Here is an 18,015-nt window from a genome sequence, read left to right on the forward strand (position 1 = left end):
CCGGACATGAAATATTACAAGTGAATAAGGAAACGAGACACTTGACTTCAAATAAATGTGTACTGTTGCGGAAGCAAGCGATCAAATAATAAAATTGACAGAATAAGAAAATAAATTGGATACCAGATTTACGTGATTCGGTCATAGTAACTTACGTCCACGGGAAGAGCAGCGACGAATTCTACTATAGATCAAGCGATATAACGGAGATTACAACCACACTCGAGTTACTCAAACACTCTCGGTGTTTCTCAAGCCCCAATTACACCCAATAATTCATGCAGTGTTTAGCTCCACAATTCTTCACGAATAATCTCTTAATCTCATAAAGGAATCGACACATATTCTTACAACAAGAATTTAATCGATTACAACACTTGAACTCTTGGTGCAATTTCGCGAACAAAACCCACGAAATAACCCACACCAAGCACTCGCTTAGAAATGGCGTTTCAAGAATCTCTTCACGTCAACCACGGCGCTTTCGAGACTTCTCTTCTTCGTATCCACTAACTTTCGCTTTAGTTAATATATATATGCAAATAAGTGCGATTATTAGAGAAAGAAACAGTGAGCTTCGGTCAACAAAATCCAAGATTGGACTTTCCTATTTCATCTTTTCTTTGGCCGACTTCATGAAAGAAAAATATCCTAATATTTACTTTCTTCTTATTCTGACCCATGCTGACCAAGTCAAAGTCCAACTTCCAGCGTGAGAACAAAGAACTCTAATTCGTATACGAAAATTGTTGTGTGCTTCAACAAACCTTTATCCCAAACACAAGGTCCAAGATTTGACTATCCATTATTGATCGTCACTTCAAGATACAAAGAATTTCCGTATTTTTCTGCAATCTTTGTTCAGATCGGGTTTTATACGATGGGCTCAAACTCGAGACATATTTTAACATGTACAAATACAAACCGTGCCGGAATTTAATTGACGACAAAAATTGAAAAATATATCCACTACAATGGAACTGATCGTAAACAAACTATGTCGGAATTTAATTGACGACAAGACTTGAAAATGCTAAGATGCTATGCTGAAAATTTAATCAACAACGTTACACCTAGGATAAAGATACACGCCGAAATTTAATCGACGACGCGAGTCTGGAAACTAAAAGTACGGTGCACGAAAGTATAGATAGTTGAAAGATTACATTTTTTTTTTGTTACGGGGGTCTTCCCACTAGGTGAACGATGATATTTATAGTGGTTATGCCATAAGCAGTTCTTCAGCGGTTGTAGCCATGTTCCTCCGTCTCCGAAAATTTTGTATCCATATTGTCATGATGCCATGATCTTACTTACACGCAATTGTTCCTTAAAAATTGCATGCTAGTTGCTCCACGACCTCATTTGCTAGATTCTCCAGTGATTTCAAATCCGTAACTACTTGATACCTTTCACGCATCCAACTCTCTCATGATGCTTTAACTGATAATCTGTTGCCCTCATTATTCTTGTCGACTATCATTGATCATATATCGTCGTATATTGACGACTGATTATTAGTGATCACTAATGTACGCCAGTATTGACATAGATCCCTGTAATCGTTGACGGTGGGTCACGTGCTCGAAGATGTTTACGCTCTAGTTATTTGCTTATCCATGTCGACAACTTGCTATTTTTGAGTACAAACACAACGAAGCTTGAAGAGTGCTTTTGTGTGAAAGATACGATAAAAGTAATGGTGTTTCGACGGGGTTATTATGTCTTTACTAATTGCTAAACCCATGAAACTTGTGTGTGAATATGAGCTGTTTGGTCTCTGTGATCCTGCATTTACCAGGTACCAATCCTCGTTTATCGCTTCTAATTGCTGGCAGAAGTGGCGGAGTGTCTGTCATAGTATTAGATCTTTGGTTACGACTCTTCTCGACATCGCACAAAGGAATCTTGCCTGCTTCGAGAGCATGCGAGCCTAACTCAAGTACACCCACCTGATCTAGGAGTATATCTGAATCATGCAAATACATCCATACCAACCCTTTCATCCGTATTACAGATATTAGCACCGACGTCTAAAACGCTTGAAATTCCACAAGTCAACAAAGGATACGCCTGAATCAAAGCCTGATTTTTCTGAGCAAAACAAAATAATTGACGAGGCTGCAGATTAACGAGTCTGGGTAATCTCATGGGCCTTCCTTCTTTTCTGGGTTTGGTAATCTCATGGGCCTTCCTGAAGTCTAAACATTCGAAAAGGTCAAGGACAGGTCATGCTCGCCCATGAAATATCAGCAATCCTACGACTAGCCCACTCCTAAGGAAAGGACACGCGATTATGGTACCCCCAGCTTGGGGCCCAAAGCTGCACGTTCCTCTGCACGGTTCTCCGCAACTCTGACCGATTAGAGTTATAAACACGGACATCGCCTGCATTGATTTTTTGGTAAGTTCGCAGATGGATAATGTCCATGTTCGTGAACATAACCTAATTCCAGTTGCGTTTGATAGCATGTTTTATTTTAAGTTAGGCCAAACCAAGCACCTACTCGATTGGAAATTTCATAATCTGATTAACATTGATAGTGATAACCTCTAGCAATTTTTGCAGTTTTGCAATATCTGGAGCACATGGCACTTCTCTTCCTTCACTCGGGGTACAAAGTTTTGTAAATTTATGAAAGATACTTCTCAAACGTAAAAATACTTACTCTCTCTCTCTTTCTAATTCTAAAGAATGTTCGCTTTTACTCCTTAAAACTTTTAGTTATGATTGTTATGGGTATTGATGTTTTGTGAAACGTGACTGCATGCGCCGAATATATGGTTGATTTGATAAACAGAAATGATTGAATGAATAGTAAGAATAACAGTATGTTCTGGATCATAAAAAAATAAATAATAAATAATTATAAATAATTAGAATTTGGAGATCATAATATATCGGTATTCTCATAGTGTCCAAAGATTGTTATTTTAGCGAAGCCCGCAAGATAAATGCTCACGTAATTGTACGTGAAAACTGCATGCAAAAACCGAGGTCCGGAAACGTAATTCAGGATTCCATGAAGCAACCCTCCTCAACGGCGGCTCTGCTCAGTCTTCTTCTTCCTCCTCCTCCTCTCTCTCTCTCAAAACACAGTCGACTTCTCTCTCCTCCTCCTCACACCCACCTCCCTCATCTAAACTAAACTCCCAAACTCTCTCTCTCTGAATGAAGCTCAACCTCCAAGCAGTCATTGCCGCGGCTGCGAGCTTCATTGATGCGTCTTCACCTGCGGCCGGCGCAAGCGGAACTGTGGCCGCTCCAACCCGGAGGAGCTCTCGTCCATGGCCATTGACGAGAGTGCCTCCTTCGACCCCAAGCTCCGGATCTCCCTGGATGAGCACTGGAACGCCATCGAGAACTTCCACCCCCTGCGGATCATCGGCAACGGCGGCTTCGGCTTCGTCTACAAGGCCTGCCTCACCAACGGCCTTGCCGTTGCCATTAAGAAGCTCGAGCCCGATGACTTCGAGGGTTTCCGTGAGTTATGGACCGAGATGGAAACATTAGGTAAGCTTCAGCACCTGAACATCGTCAGAATCCTCGGCTACTGTACGTCGAATTCGGATAGGGTTTTGGTCTATGAGTTCATTTAGAGAGGGAGCCTCAACCGGTGGTTGTACGACACGATGCTGTCGTCGGAGAACCGCAGCATTTCGTCATTGGAGAACGACGTCGTGTTGTGGTCGAGAGGTTGCCCATGTCTTGGGACACTAGGATGAAGATAATCAAGGGTGTGGCCAGTGGATTAGCGTCTGTGCAAGGATTGCCGACGCCGATCATTCACAGAGACATCAAGGCGAGCAATGTACTGTTGGATGCCAATTTTGAAGCGTACATCGCAGATTTCGGGCTGGCGAGGATGATCAAGGCCTCGCAATCCCACGTTTCCATGCAACCTGCCGGGACGATGGGCTATATGCCACCGGAGTATGAGGTAGGAAGCAGATGGGTAACTGTGAAGGGCGATGTGTATAGCTTCGGGGTTCTGATGTTTGAGGTCGCGACGGGTCGGAGGCCCAATTTACCGGTGGTTGATAGGGGAGAGAAGGTCGGGCTGACTGTTTGGGCACGGAACATGGTAGGTGAGAACCGGCAGATGGAGATGGTCGATCCCGCTGTTTCAAGGGATGGCCTGGTCGAAGCGAGGGTGAAGGAGTACTTCAGCATTGCTTGTATGTGCACGTGCGAGTCTTTGAAGAACAGGCCGGGTATGAGCCGAGTTCTCGAGTTGTTGAAGTCTACATTCGGATGAAAATGGCGGAATTCATCGAAGGTATGGTTTCTGCCCAAAGTTAAATTACCCAGAAAGAGAAGGAATAAAGGTTAAGCTTGTGAGCCAATAGTCTAGTTCTGGTGGCAACTAGAGGGTACTCTGCTCGTTGCTTTAATGGAAAATATGAATAGCTTTATAGAGTTGATTGAGGTCTGAAGCAGGTAATAGTTCGTTGCAGATCTTGGTCTGCATCATGTAAATCTCATCTCCAATATGTTTCCCCGGAAAAATCCTCATCGAATATTCTGGAAACAAAAACAAATGATGCTGAGTCGACTTGGTCGGTTCATTTATTGTTATAGAACGTAAAACTGAGATTGAGTATCACACCCCGAAACCAACAAAAATGGGAGAATGATAAACCAGCAAGTTTGTTATCTCAAATCAATAATATTTCTCAAATCAAGAATGAGAGTATTTATGCTAAAATATTCATAGCATAAATACTTATTTCAATCAATAATATCAAAACAAATATAAATGGTTTAGACCATTAATCAATCTCAAATCACATGTCAATGGTCTCTTCCATTGACTAATCTCTTACTCATATATCAACAATGATTACGCACAATGTCTCGTGACAAGAATACTAAGATTTCCCGTTGGCTAGGTTTCCACCTATATTGCCGGTGGTTGGTTCACAATAATATCCTAAACTAGTATGCATACCCACAAGCCCTTTAATGGACTCATAGAGATACTGGGTGACAACACCAATCCACAACAACATCTTTGACAATTCTCATAGCCAAATCCATAAATCGATATCACAAATTGATTTACAAAACAAACCATACAATCTTTCGGCGGCTCAACTCATCCACCAGCATACCTTTTGCAATTCATTTCCGAAAAATTATCCAAAAAATCATGAACCTATTGCACTTAAACTTTTCAATTTTATCAATTGAGTCTTAAACCTTTTCACATTTTGTCAATTGAGTCCATCCGACCAATTTTGGTCGGAAATCACTGACGTGGACGCCAACCGTTCTACACAGAGCGTCTGTCATTGATCTAGACAATTTTAATAGTATTTTAATATTATATTTTATAGTTGTTCTTTTCTTTTTCCTTTTTTTCTTTTTCTTTCTTCTTTTATTCTTCCCTTCTTCCTCCTCTAGACGGTCACTGGGCCTTCGCACTGGCTAAAGGCGAGGGCCAGCGAGGTTGAACTAGCCGGCTTTTGGCGAAGCTCACCCCTGCCGGCGACTGGCGAGGGCAAGGCTCGCCTTTGCCAAAGACGAAGGTAGAGGTGATCCATTCTCCCTAACATTACATGCTAATCCATATGCTATTCCCGGAAGTGGTGGACTTGCCGACCAACATGGAGGCGGCCAAATTGAAGAAGGAGCCAAATATCCAATCCGAGAAGCCAAAGACAAAGTGCACTCGGAACCAGAAGAATCGGCAACATCCTAAGAAACCAATAAACAACCCCGAGTCGAGAGCGCTGAGGACGTCGCTCGAATGGGTGGAGGAGAATGTCACGGTCTTGAGGTTTCCATGCGCCAAGGACCGTGACATGATCGAGAAAGAACGGGCTAGACATTCTAGAGCTTCTAGAACATTCATAGGGACGGGCGATACGATAATTGTGCCGTGTTATAGAGAATTCTGGGCATAAATGCTGATAATTGGTAGACGAGGAGATGCGATCTCTTCCTCTAGATCAAATGTCGATCAACGGATGTAACGAGTTGAGTCTTTGTATAAGTAGAAAAAAAGAGGTGTTCCCCCTCTCATTTGAAGCATCTAAATAATTGAAGCACTTTCCATTCTCTCTTAGAGCTTTTCTCTCTAAATTCTTTCTATGATTCGGGCAAGCAAGTGAGTGATCGATCGATCCATCAAGGTGTTCCAACGATCCAAGGAAGCTTGAGTCGCCACACTGATCTGATCCCAAACAAAATCGACCTGTGACAATTGATTATGCAATTGTCCATGCGACGATTGATGATGCTACTTTCGTGGAAATTGAATGATTCGAACAATATTTGCATAAATATGATCGCTTGGAATAATTAATTGACAATTTATACCTAAATATTTTCGTAAATGATTAAGATATTTTTTTTACTTTTTTTTAAGCGATACAAGAGATCATATTTCGAAAAATATTTTCTGCGCAACAAACGGAGCCTAAGCTTACACCTCAAGTTAGAGTTTGGAACCTTATTTATAATAATAATTTCTATTCTTTGCCAAGGGGAGGGGAGGTCTGATCCCCTAAAAACCCTCACCTTTAGGTCTAATTTTAATTATGCCCTGAACTTTTTCTATGCAAAAAAAAAACATCAACTTTCACTCTGGTCTTACATCTGTTAACGCGTCTAAAAATTGCTACTATTTTCTTCAAGATTATCAATATCAAGAGGCAGTTGTTGTTTTGTATGAAGGTGAGGGTGTTAATGAACCTCTAATTTTCCTCGATGTTGATAATTTTGAAAAAGCTAGTGGCGATTTTGGACACATGCGCAAATTTGGAACTTCGAGGTAGAAAAAAAACTATGAGACAAAATTTGAATTTGACCTAAAATTTGGATTTTTTTTTGAGGGAATTAGATGGGGGGAAAGGCTAAAGTAGATTTCTTGGCTATTTCGAGACCGTGTCGATCGCAGTTAATGCTGTGGTGAATCCGGATTTGCTAGAATGACGGTCTACTATCTGAGAATGATTTAAACAGAGTTTAGTTTCTCTGCTATTTTCACATGCTAATGCAAAGGATCATCTTGGTCTGCATCATGTCAATCTCATCTCCAATATGTATCCCCAGAAACATCCTCATCGGATATTTCGGAAACAAAAATGATTGATGCTGAGTCGACCTGGTTGGTTCATCTATGATTATAGAACGAAAAACTGAGTTCGAGTATCGTTTTGAGGATTTTGTTTAGACTGTATTACACTTATTCTGATGCCATTACATGCATGTCCTTATTAATCCCACAAAGGATGTCTTTTCTCGGAACCATTTTGATCTCTCTCCCCCTTATCTGGGCTAGACTCTTCGAAATCATATCTTCATTTGGAGGAAATAAATTCGAGTGACATGATGTGTGAATGATTCGATAAAAATGATAGCAGTTCGATGGGGTTATTACGTCTCGACTAATTGCCAAACCCCACGAAACTCGTGTGTGAATATGAGCTGTTTGGTCTCTGTGATCCTGCATTTACCAGGTACCCAATCTTGCTGTCCCAGCCAGTGGGTTTAAGGTCTTGTTAAGGGACGGCATCATTGCTTGCTTCCAGAGCATGCGAGCCTAGCTCGAGTTCACCCATATGATCTGAAGAGTGTACGTGAGGTTGGGGGGCTCACGGGCACCCAAAACGTACAAGTCTTTCCACACCAAACCCTTTTCTCCTTTTGTCCATATTGGCACTGGTCTAATGTTCTTGTAATTTGATTAAGTCAACAAAGGATATGCCTGAATCCAAGCCTGATTTTCCGGGCAAAAGAACTGACGTGGCTGCACATCATTAATTAGTCGGCTAATCTCATGGGGCCTTCCATGTTTTGTGGGTTATAGGCAATCTCGTGGGCATTTTTGAAGTTCAAACGTTTAAAAACGTCAAGGTCATGCTCCCGTGTGGAATGTCAGCAATCTATTCATAGGCTCTTTAGAGAAAAAGGACAATAGTATTGTGGTTCTCCAGCTTTGAACGTTCTTCTGCACACAATGTCACAACCCCACCTGCAAGTTACAGATTCGGACATCATTCATATTTTTATTGAGTTGAGTTTGAAATTGATTTGTGTTTGAAAATATGTTTCGAATTTCAATATGAAGAAAAAACTTTTTTTAATTCAAGTAAGTTTCTTAAAAGGAAGTTTTTCTCTTTTGGATTCAACTCTCTTTTATATAAAAAGTGGTATTTCTTGGTGAAGAGCATCTAAGAGGAATTCGTACTCATGAATTACATCATGAGTGTTTGAAGCCCTGAAAAATCTTATGTTAAGATTTTGTATAATTCTTCTTATTGTTTTGCGAGAAATTTTGAGAGTTAATGGATATAATTGAAAGCTAGGAAACACCAAGAATGCTTGTAATCTCCATTGTATCGCTTGATCTATAGTGAAATTTTGTGTCGCTCTTCTCGTAGAGATAGGTCACACCGATCGAATCACGTAAATCTGGTGTCCGATTTATTTTCTTGTTATATTTATTTTACTGTTCAATCGTTTGCTTTCGCAATATTTATGAGCGTAACCTAATTCCTAGAGCGTTTAACAGTGTACTCTATGTTAGCTTAGGCCAAATGAATCTCTTGCTCAATTTGCACTCGCTGAAATTCCCGTTGGCATTGTTTCGGAGAGATTTCTTATGCAAACCTCAACTTTGCATGCTTATGAAAGAGCAGGGAATCGGTCTCGGCCAGTGCTTGGTTTCCAAAACCGGGAACTGAACCAGTTCTTCTCGGAACTAAACTAACCGAGCAGCAGATTCCAGCCAGTTCACCTAATGAACCAGGCCCGATGCTCATTTCTATTTCTCTTAATTGGCTTCAAGGGAATAGACGATCATCTAGTTTAGATTTTTGAGTGGGGGGGGGGGGGGGGCAATGCAAAATTGATGGTTAAGTATCACGCGATATGAGAATTTGAGATTTATCCGTATATTCCGTATTTTATTGTTCAACATATCTCGTCAGATCGGATAATATGGGCTTGTGTAAAATATCCTTGTTTTTTTACATTCCATATATTTTTTTTTGTAAAATTACTGAATATTACGATGATGAACCTGTAGTATGCTATCTTTCAGCCAAAAAAAAAAAAAAAGACCTGTAGTATGCTCTCATAGATTGATAGATAGAAAGCAAAATATGAAACGACCCCGACTACCGTAGATATCACGATGAATTTTTGTAAGGTTAATACTTCAAAAAATCCCAAATTGATACACTTATGACAAATTTACCTCAAACTAATTTTTTGACCATAAAAAATCCAAAATTGGTACACCTATGATAAATTTACCTCAAACTAATTTTTTTACCATAAAAAACTCAAAACTGGTACGCCTGTGACAAATTTACCCTCCGTTAGTTTCCGTTAAATTTTACCGTCAAATTACTGAATTAGATAATACGTGATAGTTGACAGATATACCAGTTTTGGATTTTCAAATTTATCAATTTAAGGTTTTTCATGGTATTAATCTAATTTAACGGAGGGTAAATTTGTCCATCAATTTTAAATTTTTTGTTGTCAAAAAATTAATTTGGGGTAAAAGACACTTACTCTTTCTCTCTCCCTTTCCGATTATAAAGAATGTGCACTTTTACTCCTTAAAACTTCGATTTATGATCATCACAAGTGTCGATTTTCTGTGAAACATGACTACACGCGTGAAATGCACAGTTGATTTGAATAAGCAGAAATGATTGGGCGACGATTTTTAATTTATCGCGAGAATAATAACTTATTCAGGATAAAAAGAATTATAAATTATTATTGGATCCACTCACGCGAGAATTTGTAGCTCGTTATATGCTGTCGTGCTAGCAAAGCCTTTCGAGTAATGCCGGAAACGTAACTCGGGTTCAAAAAAATGAGAAAAAAAATGGGGAAAAGTCGAACTCCGCGGTCTCTTAGGCGAAAACTTTTCGAGAGAGGTCCCCGGTTAGCACGTAAAACACTGAGGTCCGGGGAAACGTACTTCAGGATTCCATGAAGCAACCGACGTCCTTCTCAGTTCTCAGTCTTTGTCGTGTTCGTCGTCTTCGTCTTCGTCTTCTTCTTCTTCTTCCTCCTCTTTGTCTCTACTCAGTCGACTTCTCTCTCCTCCTCCTCCTCACGCCCACCTCCCTCATCTAACTAAACTCTGACATGAAGCAACACCTCCAAGCAGTCGTTGCCGCAGCTGCGATCTTCGTCAGTGCCTACCTCTTCTTCGTCTTCCTCGTCTTCGCCCGCTGCCGGCGCATGCGGAACCGTGGCAGCGGCGAGAGCGCCTCCTTCGACCCCAAGCTCCGGATCTCCATGGACGAGCTCCGGAACGCCACCGACAACTTCCACCCCCTGCGGATCATCGGCAACGGCGGCTTCGGCCTCGTCTACAAGGGCTGCCTCGCGAACGGCCTCGCCGTTGCCATCAAGAAGCTCGAGCCCGACGCCTTCGAGGGGTTCCGCGAGTTCAGAGCCGACATGGAAACCTTAGGTCAGCTTCACCACCCGAACATCGTCAAAATCCTCGGCTACTGTATGTCGAATTCGGATAGGGTTTTGGTTTACGAGTTCATAGAGAGAGGGAGCCTCGACCAGTGGCTGCACGACACGACGTCGTTGTCGGAGAACGGCAACGTCTCGTGGTTGAATCACCCGGTCGAGAGGTCGCCCTTGTCCTGGGACACTAGAATGAAGATAATCAAGGGTGTGGCCAGTGGATTAGCGTTTATGCATGGATTGCCAACGCCGATCATTCACAGAGGCATCAAGGCGAGCGACGTGCTGTTGGACACCGATTTCGAGGCGCACATCGCTGATTTCGGGCTGGCGAGGAAGATCAGGGCCTCGCAATCCCACGTGTCCACGCAACCAGCAGGGGCGATGGGGTATATGCCGCCAGAGTATAAGGACGGATACAGAAGGGTGACCGCGAAGGCCGACGTGTATAGCTTCGGGGTTCTGATGTTCGAGATTGCGACGGGTCGGAGTCCCAGTTTACCGGTGGTGGATAGGGGAGAGGAGTTCGGGCTAACTGCTTGGGCACGGAATATGGTGGGTGAGAACCGGCAGATGGAGATGGTCGATCCCGCAGTTTCAAGGGATGGCCTGGTCGGAGCGAGGGTGAAGGAGTACCTCGACATTGCGTGTATGTGCACTTGCGTGCGCGCGAAGGACAGGCCAGGTATGAGCCGAGTTCTCGGGTTGTTGAAGTCTCCATTCGGATGAAGACGGTGTAATTGATCGAGGTATGGTTTCTTTTCCAAAGTAAAATTACCCAGAAAGAGAAGGATTCAAGGTTAAGCTTGTGAGTCGATAGTCCAGTTCCGGTGGCAAGTAGAGGGTACTCTGTTCGTTGCCTTGATGAGAAAACGTGAATAGCTTCTAAGAGTTGATTGACGTCTGAAAATGACCTGCGGATGCAGCTTCTGTAATTGTTAACAGGTGCTGCATCGACAGTATGATATCGTATCTGAATAGATTTCTTGGCTATTTCAAGACCTGTGTCGATCGCAGTTAATTGCTGTGGTGAACCCGGATTTGATGGAATGACGGTCTCCTAATTGAGAATGATTGAAACGGAGAGTTTAGCTTCTTTGATATCTTCACATGCTAGTGCAAAAAGATCATCTTGGACTGCATCATGTCAATCTCATCTCCAATATGTCCATTGCAGTAGTCATGAGGTGGCTGGATCCGTAAAAATGTACAAATTTCAACGTATTATTTTAATAGATTATTTAATAAAATGAGGCATTTCTCCTTAAGAAAAGTTTCTCATTTCCTATTATCTTTGTCGAGCTATTACTCGTATCCAATTATAAAATATGTTTGATCAGTGAAGTTTTAATCGGGAGAATGTCAATTTCGCTGTACCAAGAAACGAAGAATATTGATGCATTGAAAATGGAAATTTCATAATTTAATCAGCATTGATAGTGATAACCTCTGCAATTTTTGCAGTTTTGCAATATCTGGAGCATACGGCAAGTGCGTGGTGATACATCTCTTCCTTCACTTGGGGTACAAGTTTTTGTAAATTTATGAAACATATATACTTCTCCAATGTAAATACACCTTCTCTTTCCCTCTCTCCAATCCTAAAGGATGTTCGCTATTATGCCTTAAAATATGATTGTCTTGGGTGTTGATGTTTTGTAAAATGTGACTGCACGCGCTACATGCATGGTCGAGTTGATAAACAGAAATAATTGGGTGACAGCTTTTATTCTACCGTGAGAATATAACAAATAATTATAAATTATTATGAAGTCCACTCTTTTGAGAATTTGTGGCTCATAATATACTGGTATTTGATCAAAAGATTGTTATTCTAGCAAAGCCCGCAAGAGAAATGCTTATGCAATTTTAAGTGAAAACTGCATGTAAAAACCGAGGTCCGGAAACGTAATTCAGGATTCCATGAAGCAACCCACCTCAACGGAGTCTCTTCTCAATCTTCTTCTTCTTCCACTTCCTCTCTCTCTCTCTCTCTCTCTCTCTATACTTAGGGCCCGTTTGGCAACTTGCCAAATAGTAAAAATTTCTATTCTTTTATTCTCAGAATTAGTTTGGGAACAGAAATTCGTTTGTTAGATTTTTTGTGCCCGGGCACAATTTTGCAAAAAATTGTTCCCAGAATCAGTTTTGAAACTGAATTAAGAAGCAAAAAAAAGTAGCATCTTGATTCTGGAACAATTTTTTCATTTCTGATTCTTCTTGGTTTTCTTCTTTTTTTTGATTTGTTGTTGTTCTTTGGCCTGCCGGCCACTGGCGACTGGCCACAAGACAGGGCCGGCGAGGGCGGCTCGCTGCCGCAACGGCGAGGTCTTGCCCAACCAAGGCGAGGTCAACCTCGCCGTCGGTGGCGATGGCGGCAACCGGCCATGGCCAAGGAAGGGAAGGAAAAGAAAGAAAAAAATATTAAAAAATTCAAAATATTATTAATAAAATAAAATTTTGTATAGTTACCGAAAGCATTTCTGTTTTTTTTATATTCTAAGAATAAAAATTTTGATTAGTTACCAAATATCTTTAAAATGCTTAGAAATTATTTTCGAGCACGAAATAAAAAAAATTATTTTTAAGCAAAATCAGTTTTCGAACACAAATCACAGTCATACCTGTCCTTAGTCGACTTCTCTCTCCTCCTCCTCCTCCTCACACTTACCTCCCTCGTCTAACGAAACTCCCAAACTCTCTCTCTCTCTCTATCTCTGACATGAAGCTCAACCGCCAAGCAGTCGTTGCCGCGGCTGCGAGCTCCATCGACGCCTTCCTCTTCTTCTTCTTCCACGTCATCACCTGCAGCCGGTGCAAGCGGAACCGTGGCCGCTCCAACCCGGAGGAGCTCTCGTCCATCGCCGTCGACGAGAGCGCCTCCTTCAACCCCAAGCTCCGAATCTCCATGGAAGAGCTCCGCAACGTCACCGAGGACTTCCACCCCCTGCGGATCATCGGCAACGGCGGCTTCGGCCTCGTCTTCAAGGCCTGCCTCACCAACGGCCTCGCCGTTGCCATCAAGAAGCTTGAGGCCGATGCCTTCGAGGGGTTCCGCGAGTTCCGTCCCTAGATGGAAACATTAGGTAAGCTTCAGCACCCGAACATCGTCAGAATCCTCGGCTACTGTACGTCGAATTCGGATAGAGTTTTGGTCTACGAGTTCATTGAGAGAGGGAGCCTCGACCAGTGGCTGTACAATACAACGGAGAACGACGTCGTGTCGTGGTCGAAACCCTCAGTCGAGAGGTTGCCCTTGTCCTGGGACACTAGGATGAAGATAATCAAGGGTGTGGCCAGTGGATTAGCGTATATGCACGGATTGTGGACGCCGATCATTCACAGAGACATCAAGGCGAGCAATGTGCTATTGGACGCTGAATTCGAGGCGCACATCGCTGATTTTGGGCTGGCGAGGATGATCGAGGCCTCGCAATCCCACGTATCGACGCAATTCGCCGGGACCATGGGGTATATGCCACCGGAGTACAAGGAAGGGTTCACGGCCGCGACCGTGAAGGCCGATGTGTATAGCTTCGGTATTCTGATGCTCGAGATCGTGACGGGTCGGAGGCCCAATTTGCCGGTGATGGATGGGGGAAGGGAGGTCCGGCTGACTGTTTGGGCACAGAACATGGTGGCCGAGAATCGGCAGATGGAGATGGTCGATCCCGCCGTTTCCAGGGATGGCCTGGTCAAAGCCGGTGTGGAGGCGTGCTTCAACATTGCGTGTATGTGCACTAGTGAGCTTTCGAAGGAAAGGCCAGGTATGAGCCGAGTTCTCGAGTTGTTGAAGTCTACATTCGGATGAAAATGGCGGAAGTCATCGAAGGTATGGTTTCTGCCCCAAAGTTAAATTACCCAGAAAGAGAAGGAATCAAGGTTAAGCTTGTGAGCCAATAGTCTAGTTCTGGTGGCAACTAGAGGGTACTCTGTTCGTTGCTTTAATGGAAAATATGAATAGCTTTATAGAGTTAATTGAGGTCTGAAGCAGGTAATGACCTGCAGATGCAGCTTCTGTAATTGTTAATAGATACTAACATCGGCAATATGAAGTTGTCTCTAAATAGATTTCTTGGCTATTTCAAGACCGTGTCGATCGCAGTTAATTGCTGTGGTGAATCCGGATTTGCTGGAATGACCGTCTCCTATTTGAGAATGATTGAAACAGAGAGTTTAGTTCCTTTGCTATTTTCACATGCTAATGCAAAGGATCATCTTGGTCTGCATCATGTCAATCTCATCTCCAATATGTTTCCCCATAAACATCCTCATTGCATATTTCGGAAATAAAAACGATTGATGCTGAGTCGACCTGGTAGGTTCATCTATGATTATAGAACGGAAAACTGAGATTGAGTTTCCCTTTGAGGATTTCGCTTAGACTGTATTATACTTATTCTGATGCCATTACACGCATGTCCCTATTAATCCCACAAAGGATGTCTTTTCTCGAAACCATTTTGATCTCTCTCCCTCCTTTTCTGGGCTCGGCTCTGTTGAAGCAGCGCTGCAAAAATGTTTCCCTGCGAGGTAACTCCATGTCGACGGGATGCTTTCACATAGAGAATGGCGACCATCTCTTTGAAACCATGTCTTCATTCGGAGGAAATGAATTCGAGTGACATGATGCGTGAATGATTCGATAGAAGTAATGGCGGTGCGATGGGGTTGTTATATCTTGACTAATTGCCAAGCCCCATGAAGCTTGTGGATGAATATGAGCTGTTTGGTCTCTGTGATCCTGCATTTACCAGGTACCAATCTTGCCGTCCCAGTCCAGCCAGTGGGTTTAAGGTCTTCTTAAGGGATGGCATCATTGCTTGCTTCCAGAGCATGTGAGCCTAGCTCAAGTGCACCCAAAACGTGCAAGTCTTTCGATACCAAACCCTTTTGCCCATGTTTCATTAAGTCAACAAAAGATATGCCTGAATCCAAACCTGATTTTCTGAGCAAAATACGAGGCTGCAGATCAACACAAAGGCCTTCCTTGTTTTGTGGGTTTGGTGATCTCATGGGCCTCCTTGAAGTTTAAACATTCACAGAAGGCCAAGGTCTTGCCCGCGCATGGCATATGAGCACATCTATTCCTGGCCACTTGAAAGAAAAGGACACCCGATTATGGTACCCCAGCTTGGGGCCCAAAGCTGCACGTTCCTCTACACAGTTTTCCGCAACTCTGACCGACCAAGTCATAAACACTGACATCGCCTGTATTGATTTTTAGGTAAGTTGGCAAACGGATAGTGTCCACATTCGTGAACATAACCTAGCTCCAAATGTGTTTAATAGCATGTTTTATTTTAAGTTAGGCCGAACCAAGCACCTACTCGATTGGGATCCACCGAAATTTCGGCTGGCGATGTTTGACGGAGATAGATTTCTTGGGCAAAACCTTAACTTCGCATGCTTTTGGTCGTAAACACATCTTTCCCCCCGGGCATCGTTCGCATCTCAAACGAAGAAAAAGAGCCTAATGACGGGTTAAATCACAGCAGACGAATTTGCGAAATCGCCCTTTGATATTATCCACGAACTAAAGCAAGGACAGCAAAACGAGAGGAACGTGGTAAGCACGGGAACCGGAAAGGGAAAGGTGCAAAGTAAAGTTGAGAAAACAAAAACAAAGAAGGCATTAGCTTCTCTAGCCGACGACATTTGATGAAAAGAGGTCCCGAGATGCGAAATCTGGAGCCACCAATTAAGGAAGAAGTAGATAAGACAGAGACCATTCAACCAGAAGTGGCAGGTATTGACTAAATGACTATGCAGTTGTCCTTGCGACGACCGACCACCCTAAGCTTGCGCCCCATGCCTTTCAAGAGTTTTAGGGTGAGTTTATTTTGGTGAAATTATTTTTCGGAAAAGTGTTTTTTGAACTTTCATTGATTTGGTCATTCGAAAATGATTTTGTCAATCAAAAACACTTTCCGATCAATAAAATCATTCATGTATAAATTTAAGAAAGTCAACTCCCTTATTTAAGAAGGTGAAAATACTTTCCGGAATTGATTATCTTAAATTTGTTAATTTTTTAATTTTTTTTTTTCCTTCTTCCTCCCTCCGCTGGTCGTCGGCCTTGGCGGCGGCTGGCCACAAGGAAAACTAACCGTTTTCCTGAAAAATGCTTTATAGAAAATTAGTTTCCTTTATCATTGAGTTTTTCGTGAAACAAACACGCCCTTAAATCCAAATGCTACTGTAACAATAATTTCTCATCTTTGCCATAAGGGGGGAAAAGGGGGGAAGTATCGGAACAAGTCGGCCTCAACTTTTCATCAACTACCCATTCCATCTTACCTAATCTCATAATTAACATTTCCGACCATGTTGAATTCTGAGGTTTTGAGCATGTGATTTCTAATGACGAAATGTGATTTTTTCAAAGGCGGGGTGCGTACGACTGTGTCACAAAAGAATTGCGAGATGGTTAGTGTTACGTTCACGATAAATAAAGAATAGAGGAACAAAAAGAAAGAGGGTAAAGTCTTTCGAGTATCGTAACGCACGCACAACAGGTGGTAAACGCAATGACATGATAACGTGTGAGCGGTGTAGTTACGTGATATGACGCTTAGAGGACTTTCTCTTTTATTATCAATTATGGTATGCTAAGTGAACCTGCAAACAAGAAAATGAAACTAAGCCGCTTTTTACGAGGCGCGTCCGTTTCGCGAAGAATAAATAATTTAAAATAATTACTTATAAAAAGAAACGAATGCAAAAAAAAAAAAATCATTGTCCGCGAGAACTTTCAAACTTATATTATTATCGATAATGAAATATTTTTTTAATAATTAATTATTTCAAGCGAGATAATCGATCGTTTTAAATAAATTTTTAAAATTATTTATTTTTTACGAAATAAAATGAGGAGTAAGTGGGCACAAGGCATTGAGTGACGAGCGACGGTTTGTTTTTTTCATATATAAATTCAATTAACACAGTGCAAAGACCTTTCTTCAAACCTCTATTTATTGTGATAATGCGACGCCCACAGGATTTGGCTTTTTGGCAGGCCTTTTGAGGTGTTAGAATATTAAATGATAATGATCACTAAATTTAGCATGTGCGAGAATCTTGCTTTGATATTTTTTTTTTTTTCTGTCGTACTCTAATTCTCAACTCATATTTAAATTTTTTGCCCTGCAAAGATAGGGCGTGGAAGTCAAAACTCAAAACTCATATCTGAAACTACATGTTCCCACCCCTAGCTCTCATGAGAAGGTGAGGATTCGAACTCCTCACCTCTCCCTTTTCAAGTAAGAAGGATGGCCACTGAGGCAAACCCAAGTTGTTAATCTTGCTTCGATTTGAAATGCATAAATTTCCAGCTTTTGCAAGAATAGTTTGTTTCATTCTTTCAAACGCCTGACTAATCTCAACAATCTAATAATTCCATCCATACGAGGTGACTATTGATCTGCACGATTTGTGAAATAATTCCATCCATACGAGGTGACTATTGATCTGCACGATTCGTGAGTTTTATACGGGCGAGTAGATCCTCAATAAATCAATTCCGAGCCTAAAATCAAGAACCAATGTTATTCTTCGTA

At 42.0% G+C, this 18,015-nt stretch overlaps 1 protein-coding gene and 2 pseudogenes across 1 annotated transcript; all 3 read left to right on the forward strand.

Moving 5' to 3' along the window:
- The first annotated feature begins 3,222 nt into the window (after positions 1 to 3,222).
- Positions 3,223 to 4,436, forward strand: LOC130134607 (leucine-rich repeat receptor protein kinase EMS1-like; annotated as a pseudogene).
- A 5,582-nt stretch (positions 4,437 to 10,018) lies between these two features.
- Positions 10,019 to 12,446, forward strand: LOC115681718 (leucine-rich repeat receptor protein kinase EMS1-like). Its single transcript, XM_030605753.2, has 2 exons — positions 10,019 to 11,205; positions 11,921 to 12,446. The coding sequence occupies exon 1, from the start codon at positions 10,121 to 10,123 to the stop codon at positions 11,183 to 11,185; it is 1,065 nt and encodes a 354-aa protein (XP_030461613.1). The 5' UTR covers positions 10,019 to 10,120; the 3' UTR covers positions 11,186 to 11,205; positions 11,921 to 12,446.
- Positions 12,447 to 13,113: 667 nt separating this feature from the next.
- LOC115681717 (leucine-rich repeat receptor protein kinase EMS1-like) lies at positions 13,114 to 14,647 on the forward strand (annotated as a pseudogene).
- The last annotated feature ends 3,368 nt before the right edge of the window (positions 14,648 to 18,015 follow it).

The sequence above is a fragment of the Syzygium oleosum genome, unplaced genomic scaffold, assembly GCF_021117445.2.
Source record: "Syzygium oleosum isolate NSW1041296 unplaced genomic scaffold, Sole_v2.1 Sole_v2.05, whole genome shotgun sequence".
NCBI classification, from domain to species: Eukaryota; Viridiplantae; Streptophyta; class Magnoliopsida; order Myrtales; family Myrtaceae; genus Syzygium; species Syzygium oleosum.

Bases quoted from the DNA above. Each gene is read 5' to 3' on its own strand.
- LOC115681718 (XM_030605753.2), top strand. From the start codon at position 10,121: ATGAAGCAACACCTCCAAGCAGTCGTTGCCGCAGCTGCGATCTTCGTC.